This window comes from Myotis yumanensis, unplaced genomic scaffold (genome assembly GCF_028538775.1).
Source record: "Myotis yumanensis isolate MYYU_CA2020_CCGP unplaced genomic scaffold, mMyoYum1.0.hap1 SCAF_5, whole genome shotgun sequence".
NCBI lineage: Eukaryota > Metazoa > Chordata > Mammalia > Chiroptera > Vespertilionidae > Myotis > Myotis yumanensis.
Genome location: NW_027223756.1, coordinates 93,710,698 through 93,738,074, shown reverse-complemented (window position 1 = coordinate 93,738,074; position 27,377 = coordinate 93,710,698). Strand labels below are relative to the sequence as shown.

The 27,377-nt window shown below is 60.2% G+C and overlaps 3 protein-coding genes across 7 annotated transcripts; all 3 read left to right on the top strand.

Moving 5' to 3' along the window:
• Positions 1-233: 233 nt before the first annotated feature.
• REEP4 (receptor accessory protein 4) lies at positions 234-3,763 on the top strand. The gene is made up of 8 exons (XM_070416557.1): positions 234-619; positions 1,395-1,467; positions 1,854-1,930; positions 2,023-2,143; positions 2,542-2,655; positions 3,049-3,184; positions 3,306-3,460; positions 3,544-3,763. The coding sequence occupies exons 1-8, from the start codon at positions 588-590 to the stop codon at positions 3,607-3,609; spliced, it is 774 nt and encodes a 257-aa protein (XP_070272658.1). The 5' UTR covers positions 234-587; the 3' UTR covers positions 3,610-3,763.
• Positions 3,764-8,469: 4,706 nt separating this feature from the next.
• HRURF (HR upstream open reading frame) lies at positions 8,470-11,204 on the top strand. Of its 2 annotated transcripts, none has more exons than XM_070416558.1 (2): positions 8,470-8,546; positions 10,761-11,204. In XM_070416558.1, the coding sequence occupies exon 2, from the start codon at positions 11,100-11,102 to the stop codon at positions 11,202-11,204; it is 105 nt and encodes a 34-aa protein (XP_070272659.1). In that variant the 5' UTR covers positions 8,470-8,546; positions 10,761-11,099. The 2 variants fall into 2 exon arrangements, with proteins under 2 accessions (XP_070272659.1, XP_070272660.1); XM_070416559.1 differs by lacking the exon at positions 8,470-8,546 and adding an exon at positions 10,039-10,109.
• A 10-nt stretch (positions 11,205-11,214) lies between these two features.
• Positions 11,215-26,799, top strand: HR (HR lysine demethylase and nuclear receptor corepressor). Of its 4 annotated transcripts, none has more exons than XM_070416553.1 (19): positions 11,215-11,391; positions 12,605-13,255; positions 13,994-14,765; positions 16,045-16,195; positions 16,273-16,457; positions 17,871-18,035; positions 18,801-18,890; positions 19,084-19,199; positions 20,034-20,115; positions 20,648-20,811; positions 20,920-21,156; positions 21,590-21,755; positions 21,874-21,979; positions 22,146-22,276; positions 22,396-22,515; positions 22,612-22,727; positions 24,655-24,819; positions 25,198-25,326; positions 25,512-26,799. In XM_070416553.1, exons 2-19 carry the CDS (start codon positions 12,644-12,646, stop codon positions 25,572-25,574), a joined length of 3,570 nt encoding a protein of 1,189 aa, XP_070272654.1. In that variant the 5' UTR covers positions 11,215-11,391; positions 12,605-12,643; the 3' UTR covers positions 25,575-26,799. The 4 variants fall into 4 exon arrangements, with proteins under 4 accessions (XP_070272654.1, XP_070272653.1, XP_070272657.1 ...); XM_070416552.1 differs by having other exon boundaries at positions 17,868-18,035; XM_070416556.1 differs by having other exon boundaries at positions 11,216-11,391; positions 21,910-21,979.
• Positions 26,800-27,377: the final 578 nt, after the last annotated feature.

The following is a 27,377-nucleotide window of genomic DNA, read 5'->3' as shown; positions in this document are numbered from 1 at the left end:
CACCCCCCCCACCCCAACCTGCTCCACCATTTTGTCCTCGCTTCCCATTCCCTCATCTTCCCGATCAGGGCGCCGCTCAGCCAGGGGCCCCACCCGCAAGCCGGAGGGTCACCGCCCTTTAAAGCGCAGGCCGCGCCCCCTGACCTCGCCCCGCCCCCTCGGGCCGCTCCGCGCTTGCGCCGTGCGCGGCGGCCCGGGGTTGGGCAGATCCCGGTTCCGTGCAACTTTCAAGTGAGTTGCAAACTCCGCCCCGAGCTGTTGCGGGCGCCTGCGGCCCAGGGACCCGGAGGCTCGCGCGAGCGAGGCCGCCCACACCCGCCGAGGGCCGCGACCCGCCGGGGCCCCGCTCCCGGTTCTCCGCGGCTGGACGTGCGGGTCGGCGCCGTAACTGCCGGGCCGCGGGCGTTGCGCAGGAGCGCGCCCTCCGGTTCCGAGTGGCTCCTCGGGGCCCGGCCTCCCGCCCCGCCGGCCGGTCCGCCTCCGCCAGGGGCAGTCCGAGAGCCCGCCGGTTCCGCACCTCCCGGACCCGCGTGAGCGTCCCGCCGGGCGCCTTCCTGTGGGGCTCCCTTGGCGCCTGAGGCTGCAGGATGGTGTCCTGGATGATCTGCCGCCTGGTGGTGTGAGTATGGCCGCTCTCCCCGGGGGCCAGCCCGCCCTGGGGGGCACCTGGGAATGTTGGGGGGAAAGCGGTCTTTCTGAGCGTCGTCACGCCAACCCCCCGGCACTCACCGCAATGGTTAACGGATCTGCGGGCCTGCACGCGGCCTCGGGCCCCGCGGGCTTGTCGCCCTGGCCCCCAAAGCCTCCTGGGGTGATGGCGACCCCTCCTGCACCCACACACTGCAGGCTGGTGCTCAGGTGGAAGACCACAGGCGGGCCCTAAGCCCCTTGGCAACAACAGGTGTTGTGGGAGGAGAATCCAGGTGCCTGCCTCCCATCTGAGCAGTCACATGACTCACCCCCCCCCCCCCCCCCCCCCTTCCCTACTCTGTCCTACTCGTCACCTTTCAGTACTTCAGTACCTGGCTTGAACATCCCTGTCTGCAGCCTGGCAGTGTCAGGTCGGGTGGCCCTGGGCCTGATTGCATGTCCAAGGGAGGGGAGGTGCTCTCAGATGCCTGCCTCCAACCCACCCACCTTGTTCAGTGGCTGTATGTACCCATGCACCCATGGGCCACTGTGCAGGCCTGGGCAGGTGTTTGGGGTGTTTGTAAACAGCGGGGTGGGGAGGTGGCCTCCAGGGCACTGACTCAGATGCAGGTTGTGCAAGCCAAGCGGGAAGAACAGGGTAGGCACTGTCACCTTGAACCCTTGGGGGAGGTGGCCACCTGTGGGGGGCAGGGCATGGCATGGCACCCCTCACATTCCCCCTGTTTTTTCGGCTGCTCTTCCAGGCTGGTGTTTGGGATGCTGTACCCAGCGTATGCTTCCTATAAGGCTGTGAAGACCAAGAACATTCGTGAATATGTGAGTGTGGCGGTTGGCTCAGGTGGGGTGGGATGATAGCCTTGGCGGTGGGGGGGGCGGGGTATGGTAGGACTTGGGGGGGTGGGGAGAGTCTGAACTGGCCTCCCCCTTCTCCAGGGGCATACATGGCTGACAGATCCTGAGCAGAGTGAGTGTGGGGGCTATTGAGGTGCCTGTGTAGAAACTTGTGGGTGAAGCCCGCTGGGGCTGGTACAGGAATGAGTGGCAGTTTCTCAGAGGCATCTCTCTAGGGCCGTCCAGGTGCCAGGGGAATGCAGCAGGACAGGCTCTCTGGCATCCGAGGGCTGGAGCAGCCCAGGACAGAGGAGTTGGCTCTGCAGGCTCAGGCACTAACCTCTGACCACTCCCCCCCCAACTTCCCCCAGGTCCGGTGGATGATGTACTGGATCGTCTTTGCACTCTTCATGGCGGTGGAGGCCTTCTCAGACATCTTCATTTCCTGGTATGGGTGCAGGGGCCCTGTGGGCCGTGGGAGGGGATGTCCCACCCTCGAACTGGCCCTATGGCTGACCTTGTCCCCCTGTGCTCTGACAGGTTCCCTTTCTACTACGAGATCAAGATGGCCTTCGTGCTATGGCTGCTCTCGCCCCACACCAAAGGAGCCAGCCTGCTTTACCGAAAGTTTGTCCACCCATCCTTGTCCCGCCATGAGAAGGTACCCCAGGGGGAGCAGGGATGAAGCGTAAGGATGGGTGTGAGGGAAAAGGCCCTGGACTCAGAATTCAGGACAGTGGGGGACACCTAGGTTCCAATCTTGGTCTGTGGGCCCTTGACAGAGCCTAGCCTGCTTCCTCTTCTGGGATAACCCAATGGGGGAACACCTGAGTGGCCTTTGAGAGAGTGAAAAGGAAGCTGGAAGTGGGTTTGGGAATGCGGGGAGGAGGCTGGAGCATGGCTGTTCCTTGCAGTGTGGGGTTGGGTGCTCTTGGTGTGGTTGCCGGCCCACTATGGGTGGGGGTGGGCTGGGAGGTGTGGTACTCAGTGACTTCTGTGGGTCTGCAGAGGAAGAGTGACTGGGACGGTCCTCTGAGCTCTCTGTGCCCTGGTCCGTAGGAGATCGACACCTACATTGTGCAGGCCAAGGAGCGCAGCTACGAAACGATGCTCAGCTTTGGGAAGCGAGGCCTCAACATTGCTGCAACAGCCGCTGTGCAGGCAGCCGCCAAGGTGCCCTGGGGCCCAGCCCTTCATCAGACTCCCACTCCCATCCCCAGTGCCTTTTGGGCAAGTTCAGCTCTCTGTCAGTGAGCCCAGAGGTAACAGCTGTCCATACCAGGGAACAGGGGTGAGAGGTGACAGGTGTTGGCAGAGCATGGATCTGGAAGTTCACACTTCCTGGCTCTGACACTGACCGTGAGCAGCTGCTCCTGCTCTCTGTGCTTTAGTTTCCTGGTGGTGCCACAAAGACCTGAGACTAGAAGGTTGTCGAGCCGCCTTTGCCCCAGGGATTACCTTCTGACCAGCCTTGGTTTCCCTGGGCGGCTGCCCTGGCTAAAGGCCCCTTCCTGCTAGGAGCCCTGGCCCTCCCTCAGGTGACCTGCCCCTCCCCCTTCCTTGCAGAGTCAGGATGCACTGGCCGGAAGGCTGCGTAGCTTCTCCATGCAGGACCTGCGCTCCATCCCCGACACCCATGCCCCCAACTACCAGGACCCCCTCTACTTGGAGGACCAGATGCTCCGCCACAGGCCACCCATCGGTGAGTGGGCAGAGGGACTCAGAGATGTCCCAAGAAGGCTGGCTTCCCCCAGGGCTCAGCCCAGGCTTTCAGACTGTAAATGCCCAATGTTGTCCCCTCGGCCTCCCTCTTCTCCACACAGGGTACAGAGCAGGGGGCCTGCAGGACACTGACAGTGAGGATGAGTGTTGGTCAGATACAGAAGCAGTGCCCCAGCCGCCACCCCGGCCCCGAGACAAGCCTCTGAGCCGCAGCCAGAGCCTGCGTACGATCAAGAAGAAACCACTGGTGCGAGAGGTCAGTGGCAAAAAGACAGGAGGGAGGTGGGCTGCCCTGGTGCTTCAGCCTGGACCTCATGGTGCGCCTGCTCTCTCCCATAGGGTACCTCGCGCTCCCTGAAGGTGCGGACAAGGAAAAAGACTGTGCCCTCAGACATGGGCAGCTAGGGTCTGCAGAGCCAGCCCAGTTTTACCTCGTGCTCTACAGGGCGCTGGGGGCTGTTTGAAGGGGCCCTCTGGCTGCACATAGGGCCTGCCTGCACCAGCTGCCCAGGCTCTGCCCTCCTGACTCCTGCTGTTGGCGGCAGTTGCCGCTGGGGCCATGCACAGGGATGACCTGAAATGTACCAAAGCCAGCTGGGCCCAGGGTTCTATTTATAGTCTTTCTCATTCCTCTACCTTCGCAGGGATGGGACCAGAGCCCTCCCCAGACCCCTGCAAATGAAACCAAAGCCCACCCAGTTGTGTTCATTCCTTCCTGTCCTTCAAAGTACTTGACAGCCTTCTCCAAGGCCTCGTGTGTGTGTCCTGGTTGTGTGTTTTGTGTTGGTGAATGAGGTCAGGTTTGTGCAAGATTTGATAAATAAATATGTAACAGTGACCTGTTTCTCCTGGTTTGTATCCCCAGTCTTCACAGCGTACATTATTAAACAGCTTAGGACGAGGGCTAAAGGACAGTCAGACTGCCAGAGGGGCCCAGTCTTCTGCGGGAGACAACCATTGATAAAGAACTGATGTGACAAGTGCTGTCACAGAAAGCTCTTGGAGACCCTTGAGAACACATATGGGAGAGCAGGGGACTAGCCCTGAGAGGTCAGAGCCTAAGAGGACTGCAGTCAGGAGGCGGTGGGCTCAGCCTTGACTCGAAGGTGCACTGGATGGTAGGTGGAGAAACCAGTGGGAGCAAAGGTCTGGAGGGGGCTTGGGCAGCACGATGTTCCCGTAGGGATTAGCTGGAGCTGCGCACAGAATACACCTGGGGAGTCTGACTTCCTTCATGGGCCTGGGGAGGCTGACTTCCTTCAGGGGCACCTGGGCGGCTTTGAGTTTCTGTAAACACTCAGTTAACATTGGGAGCATTGCACCTCTGTAGAGTGGCCACAAGAGGGCAGCAGCTGCCAGGGTCTGGGCTGCCCCCAGTTTCCAGGTCAAGGAGGGTGGGGCTCAGAGAGAGGCTGGCCAGAGATGTGCCCTGCAAGGGCCTGGCCGCTGGTTGGCTGGAGGGGCCATGCAGAACTCTGGCCTGGCCTTTGGTGGCCCTCCCTACTGCTCCCTGCTGCTCAGGTCATTGGTCCTCAGCCTGCCCCATCCACATGGAGTCTCCAGTGTTGTCCCCGACTCAGGCTCTGTGCCTGGGCTGGCTCCTCTCCATCCCCTCCCCTAACCCCGGGGCAGCCAGTCAGGCTTTGCCCTCTCCTGCCCCCGAAGCTGGTCTCACTGCAGTGTCCCAAGACTGCTCCCCTCTCCCACCCACGCCTGCTTTTCCTTACCTCTTTTGATTAAGCAAAGAGGTTGGTGAGAGTGTTGGGTGGAAAGAGGGGTGCAGGGGTGGTAACCGGGAGTGATCTGAGGAGTGTGGATTAACTCTTGGTGTGGGATTATCCGGGTTTTATGTGGGGGAGGTGCTTAATCTGCGGGAGTGGGATGGGGGTGGAGGTTAGCTCCTCACATCTTGGTGTTCAGTGACATCCTATCTTGGCATTCCCTTGCATCATAGTGTTGACTTATCTCTTCATTTATTCATTCAAAACATCTTTATTAAGTATCTACCAGGTACCAGGCATGTTGCCAGATACTGGGGATACAAAGTCTAATAATGGCTAGCCCCGGGAACTTGACCACCCCAGCAGGTGCTGCTCTCAGCCCCTGACATATTAATGTAATCCTCACAGCAACCTCATGAGGTACATACTATTATTATAATCTCCATTTTACAAATGGGAAACCAGGCATGAGAGGGCAGGTAACTTGTCTGAGGTCACACAGTAAGCGGCAGAATTGGGCTTTGAACCAGGCAGTCTGGCTCCAAAGTCAGTGTATTTACACGCTGTGCATGACTAAAGTAAATGAGATGTTTCTTGCTTAGGAGGCAAGGAGGCTAGGATGTATCAAACATTCGTGTGCACCTGACCTTGTGCCGGGCACTTGACAGCGATGATTTCCTTGACTCTTCCCGACAAGTCTGAGGTAGTAAGTTATACTCATTTTACAGATGGAAAAACTAAGACTCAGAGAGGTGAAGCAACTTGTCCGCGATTGTGCTACCCGTGGGTGGGGGTCGCATCTCCTGATGCAGACCTGCCCAGAGTGGCTTTGGTGGAGTGGAATGGCAGGGCCCGCACCTCTGAACTGAGAGAACAGAGGATCATGTGATGACTAGAGCAAAAGGAAGCAAAAACTCCAAGGGAAGGTGAGCTGGGGGAGGCCTGGGGTTGTGGGGGGTGAGGGAGCTCTCATGGGAGCGGGGCTTCACCTGCCTTCATTCCTGGGAGGGGGCCTGAGAGTGAGCAGCAGAGTCGCGTGGGCCCCTGGGGTGACGGTGATGCTGTCTCAGGTCCGTGATCCCCACCTTACCTTGCAGCCTCTTTGCCGGCCCCCTGGCCCCACCACGCCTGCCTTCAGCCATGCCGCTCCTATTTCTGTGTCCTGAGCACGTCACACTCATGCCAGCATCAGCCTCCAGACCTTTGCTCCTGCTGAGAGAATCTCTGGCCCTGCAAACAGTCTTTCTTTCCCGGCCTGTCATGACCTTCTTCAAGACCTGCCTTTTCTGAGAAGCCTCCCCTGACTTTGGACCCCTTCTCGAGCTCCTAAGCCTCCTGGTCTCTGGCCTGCTCACCCCGTCCTGGGCACAGAAGGCTGTGGGCTGTGCTGGTGTGCTCATCGCTCTCCCTTCCCAGCGGGCCTCCCTTACACTCAAATTGCTTTGTTTTCTCCACCTCTGTCCACCTGGACTGTCACGTGGCTCCACGCTGGTCTCCTGACATGCTCTTCCTCCCCCACCCCACTCACCATTCTATTGCTCTTTGCCCTTTGAAGCACACGCAGACCTCCCCTCCCCCAGGAAGCCCTCGAGGCACCCCCTTGGAGTTGAGTGCTCATCCAGACCACACCATCTCTGTTCTTGTACTGACTTCTATTTTTGCCTTGAGCACATTGTATTTTCTCCCCTACTGCATTGTAACTTCATAAAGAACAGCCTGGCATCTTATCCACTTTTGTATCCCAGCCAGGAACAAATGGTGGTTTAGCCAAAGTGAAGTATCGTCATGCACATGAAGGCCCACTTATTCTCTGGCGTCTGAGCTTGGGTGTCTCCTTTGAGAAGCTCCCCTGACTCCCCCAGGGTGGGACTCCGAGTGCCTCGTCATCATTCACACACCTGACTCGGGGTCACCCCGGTTCTCAGCACAGGGCCTGCTGGCGAAGGAGCAAATGTACTGACTGCGCATCAGCCCCTGGAGGGCGGGATGGCCCTGCTTTCGTCTTGGTGCCCGCGACTCCTTGGCGCCCATCATAGACCCTTGAAAATGGCAGGTCTCTAGGACACATGTTTGGCAAATGGCTGAGGCAATTGTATGGGTTCCAAGACATCTTGGGGCCAGAGGGGAGGGCTGAAGAGAATTCCAGGTTGTGGGGCATTGCTGGCCAAGCACACGAGTGCTCCTGAGACTGGGGCATTGGGTGTGGGCTGGACTCCCCTCTGAGCCTGCTTGTGCCCTCTGAGGATCGAGAGGCATCTGCCACACTGCCTCCCTCTGCACGGTGCCTTTACCCTCTGGCCTGGCCCCTAGGGGAAGGCGAGGCTGTGCTCTGGCCTGCCCACGACCCCCAGCCTTCCATTATCCATCAGTGTGCCCACTGCCTCCCAGGCAGGATTAGGGCTGGCCTGAAGCACAGATGTGCCAGACTCGCTGCTGGGCACGGGGGAAGCAACCTAGTTCAGCCCCCTGGAAGGCACACACCTCTGCGTGGCCCAGGTGCCAGCCCTGGTCTCCTCAGGGGGGCCTCCCCGCCCACCTTGCCCCTGAGGGCCTCTCCATTGCCTTCAAGTGCCCAGGGCAGGTGTCCTTCCCTTCCCCGCCTCCCCCTGCTCCACCTTCCCTGGTCCTTGCATTTGGCTCCTCAGTCTCCCAGCCTCTCAGCCGCCCTCTCTCTGCCTGCAGCCCCTCCATGTCCTGGTCCCCCTTCCCCTGCAGCCCCTCCATGTCTGGTCCCCCTTCCCCTGCAGCCCCTCCATGTCCTGGTCCCCCTTTCCCGACTCTGGCCTCTCTGCGTATTTTTAGCTGCCACTCTCAGTGGTGGCAGCATAGTTAGCCCCTCATTTCAACACAACCCTGGCCCAGGAGTTGAGTTGGGGAGTCCTGGCTGGTACGGCCCCACCCTTGAGGGGGGTGAAGAGATGAGCACTCAGGCCTTCGCCCCTAGTTCCCCATTCAGCACCAGGGACTGGTATGCCCAGTAGTTGGATAGGGGGGCAGAAGCCGGGCGCCAGGAGGATGCCCTCTGCCCAGAGTTGAAGTCCCTAGGTCAGAGGCCCTGAGCAGGGCAGAAGGGTAGCTTTCTCTGCCAGGTGGTTAGAGTGCCCTGAGGGGAGGTGGTAAGGGGAGAGGGAGGGACGGAGGGGAGGCAAGGACTGAGAAGAGAAATTAGGTCCAGGAAATGGGTGGGTGGGCGAGAGGGGACGCGGGGGCATCTGCTACAGAGCTTCCTTCAGGCTCCAAAAGCATCTCCACACTTCCCTTCCTCTCCCCTCCTCCCAGGTCCTGGGAGGATTTGCCCTGTACTCCCCCTCCCCCATGCCCCCGCCCCAGGCGTTGCCACGAGGGTGGGGGGTGGGGTGGGGGGAGGCCTGCCTCAGCTGTCTGAAGGATGGAGGGGCTGGGGAAATAGGGCTAGGTGCCCAGACGGCCGCGTGTGTGGGAGGGGATGTCCTCAGATGCCCTCCACCCGGCAGTCCCCGCTCTGACGTGGGTGCCCCCCCTCTCCCCGCCCGGATTAGTGGCAGCTTGGCCTGACTCTCCGGGGCTCCTTCCCCCGCCCCCGCCTGCTGCCCTCCCCTGGGCAGGGGGCTGCTCCACCCGAGGGGCACTGTGCTTGCCCAGGTAAGGGGCTCTGGGGACAGCGTGAGGGCACTGGCTCGTGAGTGCTGCTGCGCTTGTCAGCATGAATGTGTGTCTCCGTGTGTTGCGTGTGGCAGTGTGTGAGGGGTTGCTGTGGGGCAGGGTGGGCCCATGCGTGTCTGGGGGTTCTGGTCAGCTTGCCTTTGTCCACCGACCCAGCACTGTGTCCACGTGTTGTGTGGCTTTCCTTCTGTGTTTGTGTCTTTTGTGCGTCTCCTCAGCTCTGCTCAGTCCTCAGGCTACCAGGGCTCTGTGGGCCTGTGGCATGGGCCGTGGAGCAGGATGGGGTGCTGGGTGAAGGGGAAAAGGGGCTCCTTCCCCGACCTCACGCCCGTGACCCCCTGGGCATTTCAGAAGCCTGTCCTGAGTCCTGGTCTAATCCAGAGACTGTGACCTGACAAAGCAGACATGGCAACTGGGTGGGTGGGGTGGAGGGAGGTATCTGCTCCTGCTCCCCTGGGACAGTCCCCATCCCCTTTGGGGATGACAGTGACAGGCCCTTAGCCGCCCCCCCCCCCCCCCCCCCCCCCGCAAAACAGCCCAGGCTCCCACCGCCCTGCCCAGCCTCTTCTAGGCCCCAAGCCACAGGAATCTCCACCCCCCCCGCCACCCCCCCCCCCCACTCTCCCACAAGCTTCAAGCTTCAGCTGCCGGAGGACACAGATGGGGGACCACAGGCACACCCCAGCCCCATCTGCACCCTGGAGCCAGCTTGGGAGTGGGAGGCTGGGGCTCAGGATTGCAGTTGGTAGTAGACCCTCCACAATCATTGCCCCTGGCATGCTCAGGTCTGGCCACCCCTCAGGGGAACTGGGGGAGGAAGGGAGTGTTAATAACTCAGTCAAGTAAACAACCCCTACCAGCTTGCCCAGCCACAGAACTGGCCTGGGGGCGGGGGGGGGGGGGGGGGGAGCCCCGTGGGGCAGAGGGAATCCAAGCCAACCTGATCCAAGTCCTGCTGGGGCCAGCCCCTTCAGGCCTCCTCTCCTCCGGACCCTCCTCCTCCCTCAGCTGGTGAAAGGACCCCCTACCTCCCCTCCAGTCTCCTGGAAGGAAAGCTCCCCTCTCCCGGGGTGGTGTGACCTGGGACCCAGCTGGGCATCGGAAGAGCCGTTCCTTTGATGGGCTGGGGTGGGTGGGGTGCTGCTGCCTCTGTCCTGGGCTGGGTGAAGGCAGGCCGAGGATGGCTTCCACAGGGAGCAGGGGAATCTCGGGGTGGGAGGTGGGTGCCCGAGGGGAAGGGAAGCGCCCGTTGGGCGTGTGGGTTTCTGTGTGTGTCTGAATCTGTCTGTGTGTGTTTGAATCTGTCTGTTTGTGTCTGTGCTCTGGAACCACCCCCGCAGAGGAGCCGGGATGCTTCCTCGGGTGGAGGGTGCCCTGCTTTCCCATTTCCTCTCCTCCTCTCTGTTCCTTCCCAGGAGCCACTCCCATGGGCTCCTCTCCAGTGCTCGGCCTGGAAGCATTAGGAGCAGGGACGGGGCAGACCCCCTGAGTGTGAGGCTGGAGCAGGCGGTGGCGCGGGACCCACCTCCGCCCAGACACTTGGTGAGAGGAGGCCCTGAGAGCAGGGGCAGACTGGAGCCTAGGCCCTCCCAGGACGCCTAACACGGGAAACTGTGCCATTGGGCTGTGGGAGGGGGCTTGGGTCGGAAGGTGAAGAGCAGCTTGGCCAGGTGAGGAGGCGGCGCAGACACCGCCAGCGGCGTGTACCCATGCACCAGAGCTGGAGAGGGCCGGGAGCCGTGGTCCAGCAGGCACAGGGCCGGCTGGCGTGGGTCAGAGTGCCCATCACTGACCCGTGAGAACCCGACTGCCCCTGCCAGCTCTGGCACTGCCCCCTCGCAGCCGCTTGCCCTAGCACCCCAGGGGGCACCCCGCCCCACAGTGGCCTGGTCCGGCCCCTCCCGCCCTTTGCTCCAGTTCCCGGGCTTGGTACCTATAGTGGGGGTGCTGCCCGCCTGCCAGGCTCCGGGGCCGGGCCCACGGGAGGGTGGGGCGGCTGGGAAGCTGGCACGCTGCCCCCGGGGAGCCTCTCTCGGCAGGCGCCCGGGTGCCGCGGGGGGAGGGGGGAACAAAGGGCTCATTCTCCCCATGCGCAGCCGGTGGCATCGCCGGGGCGTTGGCGGAAGCCCCCGGGGCACGGGAGGGGGCAGGCCCAGGCGGGGCCGCCGAATCACGGGCTCCTGTTTCCCGCAGGGTGCTGGAGGAGGAAACCGGCGGAGCAGCTTCCTCACTCTCAGTTGCGCGTCTGGCGATGGCGATCAGAGGTCCTGCTGCGCTCCCCGCTGCGCTCTCCCTCCATTAGCCGCGCTGCCCCGCTTTGCGCCCTCGCTGGTGCTCTCGTCTGGGTTCCAGGATCGGCGCCCCCTTCCAGGAACGACCCCCTCCCCCGGCCCCTCGGCCTTTCCCCCACTCGGCCGTCTCCGACCCGGGGCGCGCGTTCCCCCGGCCCGGCTCCCTCTCTCCCTCCGGGGACACCGCTCCCCAGCCCCAGCCCGGCCCTCCCCGCGGCGCAGCACGGAGTCTCCGCGTCCCATGGCGCAACCCACTGCCTCGGCCCAAAAGCTGGTGCGGCCGATCCGCGCCGTGTGCCGCATCCTGCAGATCCCGGAGTCCGACCCCTCCAACCTGCGGCCCTAGAGCGCTCCCGCTGCCCCGGGGGAGAGAGAGCGCCAGCGCGCTGAGCACGGAGCGCTGAGCACCGAGCGCGGGGTAACGAGGCCTCGCCCGCCGGCCGGGAGGCCCCGGAGCCAGCCCATGGGGAGCGAGCGTCCGACGCCGGCCCCGAGGACCACCGCCCGAGCCGCACCTGGCCCGTGAAGCCCAGGTAAGCGCCGAGAGGCGGCGCCAGGGGCGCGCCTTCGGGGACACTTGGCTGGGTCCGAGACGTAACAAGGAATGAGCGCCCTGTGCTCCTCTGGTCTGGGCCACACATCCGAACCTTAAGGTGCCCGAGGGGGCTTGGCCGCGTTGGAGCGGTGGCCCCAGAAAACCCGGGAGCTCTCTGTCCTGGCTGCGGCCTGGGGCTTCACCCAGGGGGCCACAAACAGGGAGCACTGTGGCTCTAGTGCCACCTGTCATTCTGGTCCTTCTCACGCTCGTTCAATTTTCCCTCCTTTGCCTCTGTCTGGGGTGCAGCCCGCTTTCCCCGCCTCCTTCCCTCCCCCCACCAGGCTACGGTTACTGTGGCTGCTGGTGGCTCTGGCACTGCCAACTGGAGTGGGGTAGCTTTACCCATCCCAGCTGAGGTCTCTAATCCTCCTCTCCTGTGCCGGCCCACTCCTTCCCTTGGGGGCACGGTGGAGATCCCCATACCCAGCAGGCATCCTGGGACTCATTCGGAAGCCAAGAAACTGTAGAGCACTGGGAAGAGGCAGAGACGGCTGCCCAGGTGTGGGAAGCAGTACCAGCCAGCCCTGCCTGGAGGCTCTCCCCAGTGACTCCAGCCTGCCCAGCCTGCACGTCCCACCCCTATAAGCCTGGGTGGAGCTGAGCGGTGGGGGTGGGCAAGCAGCACCCCCAGAAACACAGGCTGCAATTTGGGAAGAGGCCTCTGGGACCACCACTCTCCAAGCCCTGTTTTATACAATGGCACCCGAGGTCCAGAGGAGTGGCGAGACTTGCCCAAAGTGACACAGCGGTGGCAGAGGCAGGGCCCAGAGCCAGTCCTCTTGTCCCCAGTACAGCGATTTCCACCCAGCTCATCCTCTGGGTTCTTGTCCCCATCCTTCCCCATGGCCTGTGCCGAGGTTCCAGGCTCTGTGAGGCATGTCATCTTAGACACAGCAGTCTCTACTGAGGGGCTCTGGCCCAGGAGGGCTGTCAAATCCCAGGTGTTTGGGGGTAGGGATGGCCCTTTACACGGCTGCATCCCACCCAGGTGGGTCCTCAAGCCGCATGTGGGCAGGCAGCGTGGATCCCAGCTGTGGGTTGGCACTTGCCTTACTGGTTTGAGCCGCCTTGGTGTTGCCAGGGCGGTACCCACTCTGTGCTTGGGGCAGAGTGCCTAAGAAGCTCATATTTTGGTGGTTATGCCCTAGGGACCCCCTCTGGGAGAGCCCCATGAGGGCAGGAGAGTGATGGAGAGTACGCCCAGCTTCCTGAAGGACACCCCAGCCTGGGAGAAGACTGCCCCTGAGAATGGCATCATGGGACGAGAGCCGAATGCCCTGCCACGAGACGGCCTGCGCCATGGGGCACTGTGCCTGGGAGAGCCTGCTCCCTTCTGGAGGGGTGTCCTGAGCACCCCAAACTCCTGGCTTCCCCCTGGCTTCCCTCAGGGCCCCAAGGACACGCTCCCACTGGTGGAGGGTGAAGGCCCCCGGAATGGGGAGAGGAAGGCCAGCTGGCTGAGCGGCAAGGAGGGGCTGCGCTGGAAAGAGGCGATGCTCACCCATCCACTGGCATTATATGGGTCAGCATGCCCACCTCGCTATGGCCCCCTGATTCCTGAGCATAGCAGTGGCCATCCAAAAAGTGACCCTGTGGCCTTCCGGCCCTTGCACTGCCCCTTCCTGCTGGAGACCAAGATCTTGGAGCGAGCTCCCTTCTGGGTGCCCACCTGCTTACCACCCTACCTAGTGTCCAGCCTGCCTCCAGAGCGTCCATGTGACTGGCCCCTGGCCCCGCACCCCTGGGTGTACTCCGGGGGCCAGCCCAAAGTGCCCTCTGCTTTCAGCTTAGGCAGCAAGGTGAGTGTTGTAGCAGGCCATGCAAGGTAGCTCAGTGGTCCTCAAGCAGCCCTGTCAGGGCCACACCACACTGCCCTTCCATCCTGATGAAAAAATAAGGCAGCACCCAAATAGAGGAGCCTGTGAGCTCAGACAAAGTCAAGGCCAAGCAGTTCCTCTTCTGAGCACCTCCATCCCACTAGGCCTTTCCTGCCTTCGGGCCGTTTCAGGGACTGACTCATCCATTGTCCACTCAGAACCCTGGGAGTTGGGGCCTCAGAATGTGTGTCTTGTCCTGGGAAAGGAGGGCAGACAAAGCCCTCTATCTGGGAAGATGTGCAGGCAGTCCCAAGGCCTGTGTCTAGGACACCTCCCCCACAGGCGACCCCCATGCCCAGGGATGAGATCTGGGCTATTTAAAACCGGTATGGTACAGGGCAGCAAATAATCTGGAGCGGTCCTGGTGGCCCTTTGGCTGTGCCAGACATTAGCCCTTCAGTTGCTGGGTTGCAGGGAGGCCTGAGAAATCCCAGGGGATGACCTGGGGGTGGCCAGGGCAGTGGGGTGGCACGTAGGAGGAGCAGTGCCTATTCACCAGTATGTGAGATATGAGTTCCTTAGTGTTTTCACAACCCGTAAGGCCAAACAGGCACATACCTACTGGTCTTCAGTTTGTTCGTTTCTTTTTAAGCACTGGGAGCCCAAGTCAGCACCAGCTTAATCCTTTCTCACCGGCTTAATCCTTTCTCCTCTCTTCAGGGTTTTTACCATAAGGATCCGAGTATTCTCAGGCTGGCGAAGGAGCCGTTGGCAACGGTGGACCCTGGGTTGTTGGGCTTAGCCCCTGGCGGGCCGCTTCAGAGAAGCGGGGAGGCAGAATGCCCTTCGCTCCACCCGAGGGATGGAGAGACAGGCCTCGGCAGGCATCAGAATCTCTGCCCACTTCTCCTGGGGCATCCAGACACTGTTCCCCGGACCCCCTGGCCCACTTGTCCCCCAGGCCTTGTTCATACTCTTGGCAACGTCTGGACTGTCCCGGGCGGTGGGGGCCTTGGGTACCAGCTGAGGCCATCAACCACATCAAGGTGCCCCTCTCCTGGGCCTCCCACCACCCAGGTGGGCTGTTACTCATCCCACCCACCTGCTGGAGATGGAGGCCTTGGCCCTTGTGGGAAGTGCCAGGAGGGCCTAGAGGGAGGCGCCAGGGGGTCCGGCGAGTCCATCGAGGAAGCAAACAAGGCCTCCGGTCCCAGGGCCTGCCTGCCCAACCACCACACCAAGCTGAAGAAGACGTGGCTCACCAGACACTCCGAGCAGTTCGGGTGCCCGGGAGGCTGCCCTGGGGACGAGGAGAGCCCGGCTGCCCCGCTTCAGGCCCTCAAGAGGGCAAGTAGCCCTGAGGCCCAGGGAGTGGCCGGCAGCCCAGCCGCCAAGCGCCCCCCTGACCCTTTCCCAGGCAGTGCAGGGCAGGACGTCCTGGACTCATCACGGGGGAACAAGGCGGAGGCAGAACAGCATGCTGACCGCAGAGGTAAGGGGCAGGGGAGGGCCCGTGTGGGCCCTGCTTGGGAGCGGGCAGCAAGACGGGAGCTTTGCAAGGAGGTGGGGTCAGAGGTCCTTTATGAGTGGGTCGGACCAGCATCTGTGGCGAGTGCCTCCGCATCTACAGGCCCGGGCCTTCAAGCAAGTGGCTTCTATTTCTGTCTGCCTCCTCCCAAGCCCTGGTGTGTTGGTGGCCGTGTAATGACATGGTTCAGAGCTTGGGCTCTGGAGTAAGAGTGCCTGGGTCCTGACTTTGCTGACTGGTAGCTGCATGACCTTGAGCTAGCTGCTTCACCTCTCTGCGCCTCAGTTTCTGCATTTATAAAATGGGGATAAAGATGACACCTACCTCATAAAGACTCCTGCAAAGATTAAATGATATAATTCACAGAGAAGGCTTTGAAGAACTGGCACTTAGCACCCAATAAATGTTCACCTTCATGATGGTCTGTGCCACAATCCCTGTCTGGAGGACTGCCTCTCGCGAGGGACCCTTGTCCTGCCTCAGGAACAAACAACTCTGCTAGCCAGCTGGATCACAGAAACTCCGTTTGGACTCTGCCCGCGTTGATGCTCTGGGCACATCCTGGACCCCTCTGTCACGCTGTGCCCTTCACAGAGAAACACTCGGGCGCTGGCAGCCCCAGCCTCAGGTCCCCGGGATCACCTCGGGTTCTTGGCCTCCTGAACTGCTGGGCCTGGATGCGGACTCTCTCAATGGCCGTGCCCGAGCACCCTGCACCTGGTGCGGGTCTGTCCACACTCTCGTAGGCCTGCGCCTGGGCTGGGAAGCCAGTGACCTCTTGGCCTTCTTGGGTTACTGCACCTGTGGTCTGTGTTGAAACTCTCTGGCCTTCTCACCTTCCGGCGCTCTCCGTCCGTCCACATCGGGATTGTCTCCTCACACTGTCACCCAGCCAGCGGCACTGCTAAGCTCACGGTGGAGCTATCCAAAGTCTACACTGGCTGGATCCTGCCCTTGGGTCAGGACCATCACCTGAGCTGCCCCGGCCTTGGGTTCAACGCACCTGACCCTCCTCTCAGTCCCATCAGTCATGTCAGGGCATCGTCAAGCTCCTCTCATGACCTTTTTTGTGAAGCTTCTAGCTGCCTGGTCCACTCTCACTGGTTCCAAGTCGGGCCTCGGGGGCCTGGGCCTAAAGACTGGGCTGGTTCTGCGTGTGGACAGCTGGGGGCTAAGGCAGGGTCTGGGGTTCGCACAAGCCCAGGGAGGCCCAGACCCCTGACCAGCTGCATTGTCCTCTCAGGACCCCGAGATGGCAGGGCCGTCCTCCAGGACCCAGGGCGTCAGGATGCACCTTGCTCAGCTCCCCCGGCAGGCATTGCTCGGTGCCAAAGCTGTGCCCAGGCAGCGGGCGAGGTGGGAGGGCTGGCCTGCCACTCCCAGCAAGTGCCCAGGTGAGCCCTTGCCCCTGGATGTCCCCATGTCCTCCCACTCGGGGCTCCCTCCTCACCTTCCTCTGCCCTGTCTCCAGATCGTCTCTGGGAGGGGAGCAGCAGGAGGAAGACTCGGAAGCCAGCTCCGAGGAGGGAGGAGGCTCTGGCCCGAAGGCCGGGCCCAGCGTGGGCCTCGCCAAACACCTTCTGAGTGGTTTGGGGGACCGACTGTGCCGCCTGCTGCGGAGGGAGCGGGAGGCCCTGGCCTGGGCACAGCGGGAAGGTGAGCAGCACCCACAGGGCACTGAGGAACCCAGGAGAGCCTGGTGCTTTCACCAGGAGCATGGGGACTCCGAGCGTGAACCCCTCCTTCCCACCAGCACTGCCCTGTCCTCCCGTTCAGGAGGACGCCTGCCCGCCTTGCCCTTATTCCCGGCTAAGGCTCTTAGTCACTGTGTTTTCTGAAGTTTCTGACCTGGGAGGCGGATGTCGGGAAGGTATAAAACCTGGCCCAGCCCACTGTCTAAGAGCTCCGGGCTTGTTGGGGAAACAAGATTGAGTGCCAAGTGTCTGTAAGAGCACTTGAAGGCGGGGAGCTCCCTGCGGGTGGCGCATGAGGAAGGCTCCCTGGGTGGCGAGGCTCCCGGGCCCGAGGAGGCTGGTAGGATTGGGGCTGATGTTTGAGGCTGTGGAGTCCCTCTGCCTCCAGGCTCTCCCTCCTGCATCATTTCATGGCGCCTCGAGAGCAGTGTGTTTGGGAAAACACCCCTGTGGTCCATCACTTCTGGTGGAGGCCCATTGGCAGCTTCCTCTTGCCCCAGAAAGTCCAGCCCCTACCCCCTTTCATCAGCCCCTGCCACTCCCTGAACCCGAATTCCCGGCACCCCGAATCACCCGCAGGCCTGCGCGTCCTTCCCGGCTTGTCCACCCCTTCTGGCCTTGGCACTTTCTGCTGCTTCTTTCTGGAAGGCCCTTCTCCTCCCCTCCCACCTGGTGAATGAAAACTTACTCACCACTCAGGCCCATCTGTGAGCCTGCCCCCACCATCCCCACCCTCGGCCTCCGTCGCGTTCTCACACCCCAGCACCCACTCTGCGGGGCCTTCATCGTTGCCATGTTTATGGGTCCATCTCCCCTTGGAATGTGAGCACTGGGAGGGCGAGAGCCAAGTCCTGACTAGCTCTGGATCCCAGTCTCTAGCCCGGGACGGGACAAGGTGTTTGTTGAATGAATAAGTGAACATTTGCTCACTGGTGTCCTTGTACCTATCAGTGGGGGCCTAGTCTGAAACTCTGGGTGAGGGAAGGCATGGCCTCTTAAAATGTCCTCTTCGGTGCTGAGTCCCCTGCAGAAAGCCAACTTGGGAGGGAGGGAGAGGGGCGGGTGAAGAAGTGTGTTGGAAGTGGTGTGGGTTGGTAATTCAGGGCCAATGGGAAAATCCGTGGAGCAGGAACTGGGGAGGTGGGGCCTGCACCATCCCTGGGAGGGTTTGCTGGAGACAGTGCGGCTGCGGGGAGGTTCTGTACAGGGGCTGTCGAGTAAGCGGGGCATCTGTGAGGGGCCTGTTTCCCTTCTGGGGCAGCCCCTTGCTGGAAACTGCTCCCGCTTCTCCTCCAGGCAGGTCTGCCACATGAGGACCCCCAAAGGGGCCTGTGCGTGAGCCCTCTCTGACCCTATTCTCTCCCATGGTCAGCAGGCCAGGGGCCGGCTAGGACAGAGGACAGCCCAGGCGTTCCAGGTTGCTGCAGCCGCTGCCACCATGGACTCTTCAACACCCACTGGAGTTGCCCCCGCTGCAGCCACCGGCTGTGTGTGGCCTGTGGTCGCATGGCGGGTGCTGGGAGGGCCAGGGAGAAAGCAGGTAGGAAAGGAGCCAGGGGCCGAGGGTGGGAGGGCAGGGACTGGGGCCTCGGACGGCCTGCTCTAAAGTTTGTGGCCATTTCTTGGCTGCCTCTCTCCCAGAAAGCCTCCCTCCCCGGCCCCAGCATCAGCCACTACTGCCCAGTGCCCCGTAGAGCAGACCTTCCCCTCTCCCCCCATCTGAGGGCCATGCCTGTGTCCTTCCCACCCTCAAAAGGAGTCGAGTGCCTACTCGGTGCCTCCCAATTTCTCAGCTTGCACCTTTTTAAACCTTACAACACTGTGAGGTGGCTATTTTTGCCTCTATTTTCCAGATTAGAAAAACTCAGGCACGTTAAGTGACTCATCCAAGGTGGTCACATCGCTACTGAGTGTTGGGCCCAGGATTTAGCCTCAGCTTCTGATTCCAAGTCCAGTTCTTTTCACTGTTCTCAGCTTTCTCTCCTTGGCTCGACTCGGCCACTGGATGGGCTTGAAATTGCCCAGCGTTCTAGTAGACAGGGCCAAAAAGAGTTCCAGGGTAGAAACGTTCAGAACACTCTATTCTACGTGGTCATTATGGAGTTTTGCAACTCATATCAGCATATTAAAGTGTCTGCGTTCCAAAAGCAAAGGATCGTATGTCACCGCCGAACCCAAGTGTCCCAGAAAGCCCATGCTTTATGGATTGTCGAGTCCCCTGGTTTAGATATCGGTGCTCCTACCCTTCCTCCCTTGTGCTTGCCTTGATTTTCTGACGTGCAGCTTCTCCCTTTCTACCCCACAGGCTCTCCGGAGCAGCCCACAGAGGAGTGTGCCCAGGAGGCTGGGCACAGCGCCTCCTCCCTGATGCTCACCCAGTTTGTTTCCAGCCAGGGTGAGTCACTGTGGAGGGGTGGAGGCATGCAGGGGGCGGGTCCTGGGGGAGAGCAGCTTCCTGTTTGGATGCCATGCCCTCCTGGTTGGTGAGGTCAAGCAGCACAGGGCTGCCTCTTGTCTGCAGTCACCACCAAACTCCATCTCTCCTCCCCCCCCGCCCCCCACCCCCACCCTCCGCCCCCCACCTCCAGCTTTGGCAGAACTGAGCACCGCAATGCACCAGGTCTGGATCAAGTTTGATATCCGGGAGCACTGTCCCTGCCAAGCTGATGCCCAGGTGTGGGCCCCTGGGGATGGGGGCCAGCAGGTAAGAAGCACGGCCCGGTGACAGAGTACTAGCCGTGGGCCCCAGGATTGCGCAGCGTGATGCACAGTACTGACCTTGGCAGGGTTTGGCCCCTTTCTTTTGACGGGAACGAAGAGGAACATCAGGCTACTGCCCACCCTCCCTTGGGGATTTGGGTCCATGGAGCCAGTGTTAGTATCTATCCGCCCCGCCCTGCCCCCGTCCCCTGCCCAGCAGAAGCCCTCACTGTGCACAGCCAGAGCGCCTATCCACTCTGCGCATGTTCGAGCTCAGCACTTGCCACATCTTGCTCGAGCGGCTTGCTTTCCTGTCCTGTCTGTCCACATCCCAGGCACAGACTCCTGCCGGCGGAATGTTGGCTCATCTCAGTATTCCCTGCACCTCTCACATAGCAGGTGCTAGATAGGCATTTTGCAAAGCTTTTATGAAGCTTAGTTTTTGTTATAAAAGGTATTCATTCAGGAAATAGTTTATTGAATGCATTTTGCATGACAAGCTCCGTGCTACATACCCGTGGTGGAAAATTTGGAAAATACGGACAGGGGGATAAGGAAGAACATGACAGTGGCCTGTAATGCCACACGATCATTTTGGTATCAGTGGTTTGCCTATCTGTTTATTCGAGTCTGTTCTAGTGTACTTCAGATTGGACTGTACATAGGATCCCATGAGCAACTTTTCCCCACCTAACGTTATATAACCTTTTGCTTCTTGTAAACATGATTTTAGGACATACAAGAGTCTGTTGTTAATGCTTGTGGGTTGAGTTGGATTGAGTTGCCTTTCCATTTTAAAATCTCTGGTTGGACTGGGGGTGGTGGATGGGTTTAACAGAAGGAGCCTAGAGAACAAAACACCCCAACTCCACAACCTTCCTGCACGGAGGACACCAACAGGACCAAGGACATCAAAGCGGGTGAGGCCCCTGCCCCTGGTTCAGAATGGGGTGGGCGTGCTGGGCCAGGTGGGACGCCTCAGGAGAGACTGGAATGGCTTTAGCTGCCCCTTCCCCCAATTGCTAGTACTCTTCTCAAGTCGCTCCAGAGAAAGTAAATTTAAACAAAACCTAGGATGAGCCTCCTAATCTCTTTCCAGCCAGAACCCCTTCCTGAGCCCTCCTTGGGAGAGTCTCTGGAGCTGCCAGTAGGAAAGCCGGGGTGGGAGGCGAGTGCATCCAGAGCGATGGGCCAGCCAATGAGGAGAGAGTGGAGCGATGGGCCAGCCAATGAGGAGAGAGTGGAGCGATGGGCCAGCCAATGAGGAGAGAGTGGAGCGATGGGCCAGCCAATAAGGAGAGAGTGGAGCGATGGGCCAGCCAGTGAGGAGAGAGTGGAGCGATGGGCCAGCCAGTGAGGAGAGAGTGGGCTCTGCCGGGAGATGAGGAAGAGCATGTGGGCAAGGGAGCCTCAAGAGGAAGGGGAAGCCTTCACTGTTTTTCTCTTCAACAGAGACCCTGGACTCCACAGAGACCCCTGCCAAGGACCGTGCCAGCCGAGAGCCCCTGCCCTGTCCCTCTCTCTGTGAACTGCTGGCCTCCACTGCTGTCAAACTCTGCTTGGGGCACGAGCGGATACATATGGCCTTTGCCCCTGTCACTCCAGCCCTGCCCAGCGTGAGCAAGGGCATGGGGGGCACGCTGGGGGCAGAGGTGGGGCTGGCCCTCCCTGCGAGTTTGGCAGGTCCTGAGTCCCTCTGCCTTCCATCACCCCTGCCTCCGTAGGATGACCGAATCACCAATATCCTGGACAGCATCATCGCGCAGGTAGTGGAACGGAAGATCCAGGAGAAAGCCCTGGGCCCTGGGCTGCGGCCTGGATCAGCCCTGCGCAAGGGTCTGGGCCTGCCCCTCTCACCAGTGCGGCCTAGGCTGCCTCCCCCGGGGGCTTTGCTGTGGCTGCAGGAGCCCAGGCCTCGGCGAGGCTTCCACCTCTTCCAGGAGCACTGGAGGCAGGGCCAGGTGAGGCTCTCACCACCCCACTGCCAGCTCTCACAGCCTCGCCTCCCCTCAGGGCCCTGATCCCTAGGCCTGGCCCATCACTAAGAGCAGCGGTTCTCAACCTGTGGGTCGCGACCCCTTTGGAGGTCGAACGACCCTTTCACAGGGGTCGCCTAAATATATCCTGCATATCAGATATTTACATTATGATTCATAACAGTAGCAAAATTACAGTTATGAAGTAGCAACGAAAATAATTTTATGGTTGAGGGTCACCACAACATGAGGAACTGTATTAAAGGGTCGCGGCATTAGGAAAGCTGAGAACCACTGACTTAGAGGGAGCAGCAGGGGCTGGTCCCTGAGCTGTTCTGGTGATCTCTACCACACACCCCAGCCTAAGCATGTTGGGCACCCCATTTTTCTCCCCGTGTCCCCATCCCCCCCACTACAGCCTGTGTTGGTGTCAGGGATTCAGAGGACATTGCAAGGCAGCCTGTGGGGGACCGAGGCTCTTGAGGCGCTTGGAGGCCAGGTGCAGGCGCTGACCCCCCTCGGGCCTCCGCAGCCTACAAACCTGGGCACTGCAGCCTTCTGGGATGGATTCGCCCGGCCTGAGAGTAAGTGTCTTTGGTGTGGGGTAGAGGGAGGTGGCAGCGGAGGCCCAGAGGGGCCCTGGGGGCAACTGGAAGCAGGGCCTAGGGCAGAAACAGGACTGTGTTGCTGCCCCGGGGACAGGGCCTCTGGGCAGTGGCCACTCTGTTCCTCCCCTAGTTCGCCCAAAGTCATCTGAGGGCTCAGTCCTCCTGCTGCACAGAGCTCTGCGGGATGAGGACACAAGCAGGTGTGTATGGGACCAAGGACTGGCCCTCCCTCCTCTCTTCCTTACCCCCACCTGTGACCCTTGGTACACTCTGCTTGCCTCTGGGAGTGACCCCAGTAGTGGAGGGCTCTGATGGGGTCTCTGGTGCCTGGGTTGAGCCTTGCTGGGCATGACTCCTCCCCCACAGGCTGGAGAACCTGGCTGCCAGCCTGCCCCTCCCAGAGTACTGTGCCCAACATGGGAAACTCAACCTGGCTTCCTACCTCCCACCGGGCCCTGCCCTGTGTCCACTGGAGCCCCAGCTGTGGGCAGCCTATGGTACGTGTGCACTGCACTCCTGCCCAGTCCCTGCCCCATTCCTATCATCTCTGTGCCTATACGTCTGTGCCAGGGTTCTGGCACCTTTTCCCAACTATCCTTTCTCTACCTCCTTGCAGGTGTAAGCCCACACCGTGGGCACCTGGGGACCAAGAACCTCTGTGTGGAGGTGACTGACCTGGTCAGCATCCTGGTCCGTGCTGAAGCCCCACTGCCTGCCTGGCATCGGGCACAGAAAGGTGGGTCCTCGGGCGGAAGCAGGGTGGGGACAAGCTGCAGATGTGAGGTGCTGTGTCTGCCTGCCCTGGGCTCTCCTGACCGTCTTTCTCTCTCAGACTTCCTCTCAGGCCTGGACGGGGAGGGGCTCTGGTCTCCCGGCAGCCAGGTCAGCACCGTGTGGCACGTGTTCCGGGCACAGGACGCCCAACGCATCCGCCGTTTTCTCCAGATGGTGAGGAGGGAGACGGGACCCTGCCCTTCCCCGATGCAGCCCCTCGGCTCCCTGGGAGCAGGACTTCCCACCCAGAAGCCCTCCCTGTCTGTGTTCTCTGTGCTCCCCACTCCCTCAGGTGAGCCTCGACTCACACACATGTGCAGAGAAGGCAGACTGGGACCTTGTGGGAGTCATGCGGTGGGTGCACAGAAAGAGCAATGGTTGAGGTGGGAGCCAGTGATGACATGGACTTGGAGTTGCTGCAGGCTAGGCACTGTATTGAGGCCTTGGTCCATTATCTCAGTCCATGGTCACACCACTCCTTCATACGCACAGGCTGCTTTCCCATTTTGCAGATGAGGAAAACTGAGGCTGAGTGGTAGAGCTGGGACCTGAGCTTATAGCTGTTCCCATCCCAGGTCACTACCCTGTGCTCCTCCTGGGGCCTCTCCTACATAGGCAAAGGGAAGCCCGTCTGAGATGCCCACCTGCTACGCTCCCTTAAGTCATCTACATCTCATGAGGAGGTGCTCCTTGAGGTGCTAGCAAGTAAGGGCTGAAGGAGGCCACGGGGCAGGTGGAGGGAGAGACTGGACCACACTGAGGGGCAGGGGAAGAGAAGGTGAGCAGGAGGCAGGTGGAGGGAGAGACTGGACCACACTGAGGGGCAGGGGAAGAGAAGGTGAGCAGGAGGCAGGAAGGGCCAGCGGCTGGGGCCAGCGTTGAGGTTAGGGCAGGTCCAGTTTCAAAGTCTGGCTGAGCTCGGATTGTCCTGGGGAAAAGATGTCCACCAAGTGTCACCCCTGCTAAGGCATCTGCTCACATGCAGACATGCCGATGTCAACATGGCTGCCCACCACCACCCTCCTGCCCACAGGCGTGCACATCGGCAGATATGTTGACAGGCACAGGTAGACCTGTAGATGCACACACAGATGCTGGAACACATCTGCAGAGGGGAGCAGACAGAAGCATCCCTTCGTACCCATATGGCAGTCCCATATGGCCAAATCCAATGACGCATGGGGAATCTGAGGGGTGCAGTCTCACTGGGTGGCCTGGGGAGCACTGACCTAGCCCCAGGATGGACTTGAACTGGGGGGCGGGGTCAAAGGAGCCTTGGCTCCTGCCTGGAGCTACCTGAGGGTCCAACCTGGCTTTACCAGTCTCCCCCTCCCCGTGGCTCAGTCTTGGAGCCCGAAGCCCAGAGACCATTGCTGAGGTTCTAGCTGAAGGGGTGGGTTTTGCTGGTGGCCAGTTGGGGTGCGATGCTGGTGTCAGCCTCTGTAGGTATTCCCTAGGCATCTGCTCTGGCCTCTGCCGGTCCCTGTCTGCCCAAGGAGCTCCCTGCTCGGGTTTGGCTGGCAAAGCCGCCCCCATGGCTGTGCTTGCTTCAGGGGCCTTGGCCCGGACGGGCCAGCCTGCCCAACCACTGGGAATCAGAGCTTCTGTGTGTCCTTGCTGCTTCTGAATCTGGGATCATAGAAGAATTTGGATTTTCTCTCCAGGAACACCTAATCACCTACAATTTAGCACACAATTCCGATGTTCACTGGAATCCAGGTTAAGAGCTGCTGGTATAGCAAGTTCATGAGTTGAGACTATTCAGGGTGTCTTCCTGGGTTTTGGAGAAAGGGGTATGTTTGCGTGACGGAGGAGAGGGCCCAGGGCCAGGCTCCTCAAGGCATCTGGCTTCAGGAAAAGCGGGGATTTAGACCCCCCTCACCTCAGGGCCCTTAATCCTTTCCTCTAAGCTCCTTTCAGCCAAATATCCAATCTGCCAACCTTAGTGGCCGCAGCCCCTCACCACCCAGCCCCTTTCTCTCCCTCCTACTAGTATGTCCTCTCTGCTTGCCCTTCAAGACTTGAACACTCAGCTCTTTCCAGTGCCCACAGCCCTGCCCTCGCCTCCCTCCCTTGCTCATTTCCCTTTCTCTTCTTTGAGGTGTGTCCGGCTGGGGCAGGCAACCTGGAGCCTGGCACCCCAGGAAGCTGCTACCTGGATGCAGGGCTTCGGCGTCGCCTGCGGGAGGAGTGGGGTGTGAGCTGCTGGACCCTGCTGCAAGCCCCCGGAGAGGCTGTGCTGGTCCCCGCAGGGGCTCCCCACCAGGTGCGTCCCCAGGGGCCCGGGCTCTGCTGAGAGCTCAGAGTGCCAGAAACGGCGAGAACAGCAGCACAGCGATGCTGCATCCCCCACCTGGTATGGCCTCGTCCCTCTCCAGACCCGGGGACCTAGGCTGGCAGGAAACACACTCCCACTGTGGCATTCTTGAACTGGGCTTTGGGTCCGTGGGTGCTGACTCTGCCTGTGCCATCTCTGGCATCCCCTTGGCCTGGTTTTGGCTATGCCCTTGGGGATGCTGGTGCTGGATCCAGAGCCTCTGTTCTCTGAGAGCTGGGCAGGGTCATGATGGGAAATAGAGATCAGGGCCAAGCTGGGAAGTGTGAGTCTCCACTGACCCTCCTGTTCCCCTCCTTCCTGGCACAGGTGCAGGGCCTGGTAAGCACAGTGAGTGTCACTCAGCACTTCATGTCCCCCGAGACCTCTGCCCTCTCTGCTCAGCTCTGCCACCAGGGGTCCAGCCTGTCCCCTGACTGCCGCCTGCTTTGTGCCCAGGTGAGTATGACGCTGGCCAGGGAGCTGGGTGTGCTTCCCAAGTCCTGTGGCACAGCTGGGGTGGCACAACAGATACAGCTCTGTGCCAAGCAAGCAGCTAGCCGAGGCCAGGAAGGGCGTTCTTCTTGGTGGGGAGAGCCCACGAATACGATTGTGAACTCCGTGTCCTCTCGTTTTTCTCCTAGGTGGACTGGGCTGTGTTCCAAGCAGTGAAGTTGGCTGTGGGAACATTACGGGAAGCTAAATAGAGGGATCCCAGGTGTCTGGGGTAGAGGTGGTGGGTAGGTAGACCAGGTGCTCAGCTCAGGCACAGCATAAGCAGAGAAGACACTGGGGACTTGGGGACTTTTGGTCAATTCCACACGCACCACTCTGGGTACCAGCAGGACACCCTGTTTCCCGCTTCTAACCTGGGCCCTAAAGCCAACAACCACAGTGCCACTGAAGTTCACACCTGCCCTTCGCAGGCTGGCACCTGCTCCGCCCCTGTGCCCCTCTCCATGGTACCAGGCCCACACTGGGGGTGACTGACTCCCTTCAGCCCCCGGCCCCCCAACCCAGGAGACAAACAGCCTTTCCTTGGGGGACTTTGGGAATCACTCTGGCTTAAGCAACACCTTCTGCTCCTCATCTCCTGCTGTCCCACCTGCGCCAAGCTCTGTTACACACCCACCTCCTCACGGGACTCTGGGCGCCCATGCACTGCAGGCATCTGGACAAGGGGCCGCTGAAATCCTGCCCTCTTGTTCGAGGGAGAGCTGTGACGTGTGGGGCGGGGTGGGGGGGGGCCTCAGGACACTACCCAGGCTTGGCTAAAGGGAATGATAGGGGTGAGGCCCTGTCCCTGTTCCCTCCTCTCACCTCCCTCCTTCCTATTTTCCATTAAAGTCTTGTTTTCTAAAAGCCACCAGGCCAGTGTGGTTGGCCCTGCTCCTGCTGGCCACATAGATTGGGGAGGGAGGGGAGACATGGAAATGGAACCAGGTGGGCAGGAGCTGGGCTGTCCCTGACAGGGGCCTCAAACACCCCAGCCTGCTCTTCTTCCCTGGACCTGGGTCCCTCCCTCTCACTGAGCAGATGGAGCCTTCCAGGGGGCTACCCTGAGGATGCTCCTGACAAACGACAATAGCAAGGCAGAGCCCTGGGCACAGCAGCAAGGTGGCTTTGACCCCAACCCTCCCCAAAAACTCCAGGCTACCCCATCTCTTCCATCTGATCTGACTTGGAGCTCCGGGAGTGTGGCCCAGGACAGCCCCGGCCAGGGCTTGGCCTGCTGCCTGAGCCGGTTGGCAGCCCCTCCCCATCCCCAGGGCTCTCTGGTGTGGCTCTGCCTGTTCCCCTGCCCTAGCACACCTCAGCCAGCATGCTCCCACTCGTCATACCTGATTGTTCTGCGGTGGTTCGGGAAATGTGTGTGTGATTTTTTTAATAAAATAAAATTTTTTATTATAAATTTAATACACTTTCAGAACATTTAGAAAATAAGAAATGTCACCTGTAATTCCACCTCCACTCACTCTCAACCCAACCACTGATCGTATTTTGGGATATTTCCTCCTAGTATTTCCTCATGTAAAGGATCTGTGTTACATGCAGTTGAATTGGTTTGCTTTTTACTTGGTTTCTCTCTTTTAACAAACACTCTTGTGATCATTTCCTGGGTTGCTACCTAACCTTCATTATTAATGGCCGCTTATATTCCCGAACGTGGCTTTGCCATGATTTACATAGCCATCCTTCATTTAAAAAAACACACCAAAAAACGTTCCTTCATTGTCTGCAAAGCTAGATTATTTTCATTTTTTCATGTGATGGAAAAACAAAAAATTAAGGGACTCCTACACTTTACTGTGCCACTGTTTTCCTTTAAGTGATTTCATTTAATCCGGTGTCATGATTCTGAGGTAGATGTTATTTATTTCTATTACACAGAAGAGGAAACAGGCAGGCTGGGGGGTAAGTGAGTCACCCAAGGCCACACTGCAATTTCAGTGGCAGCATTGGGATTTGAACCAGTTGTTCTGACTCCAGCCGCCTCATTTACTTGGGGC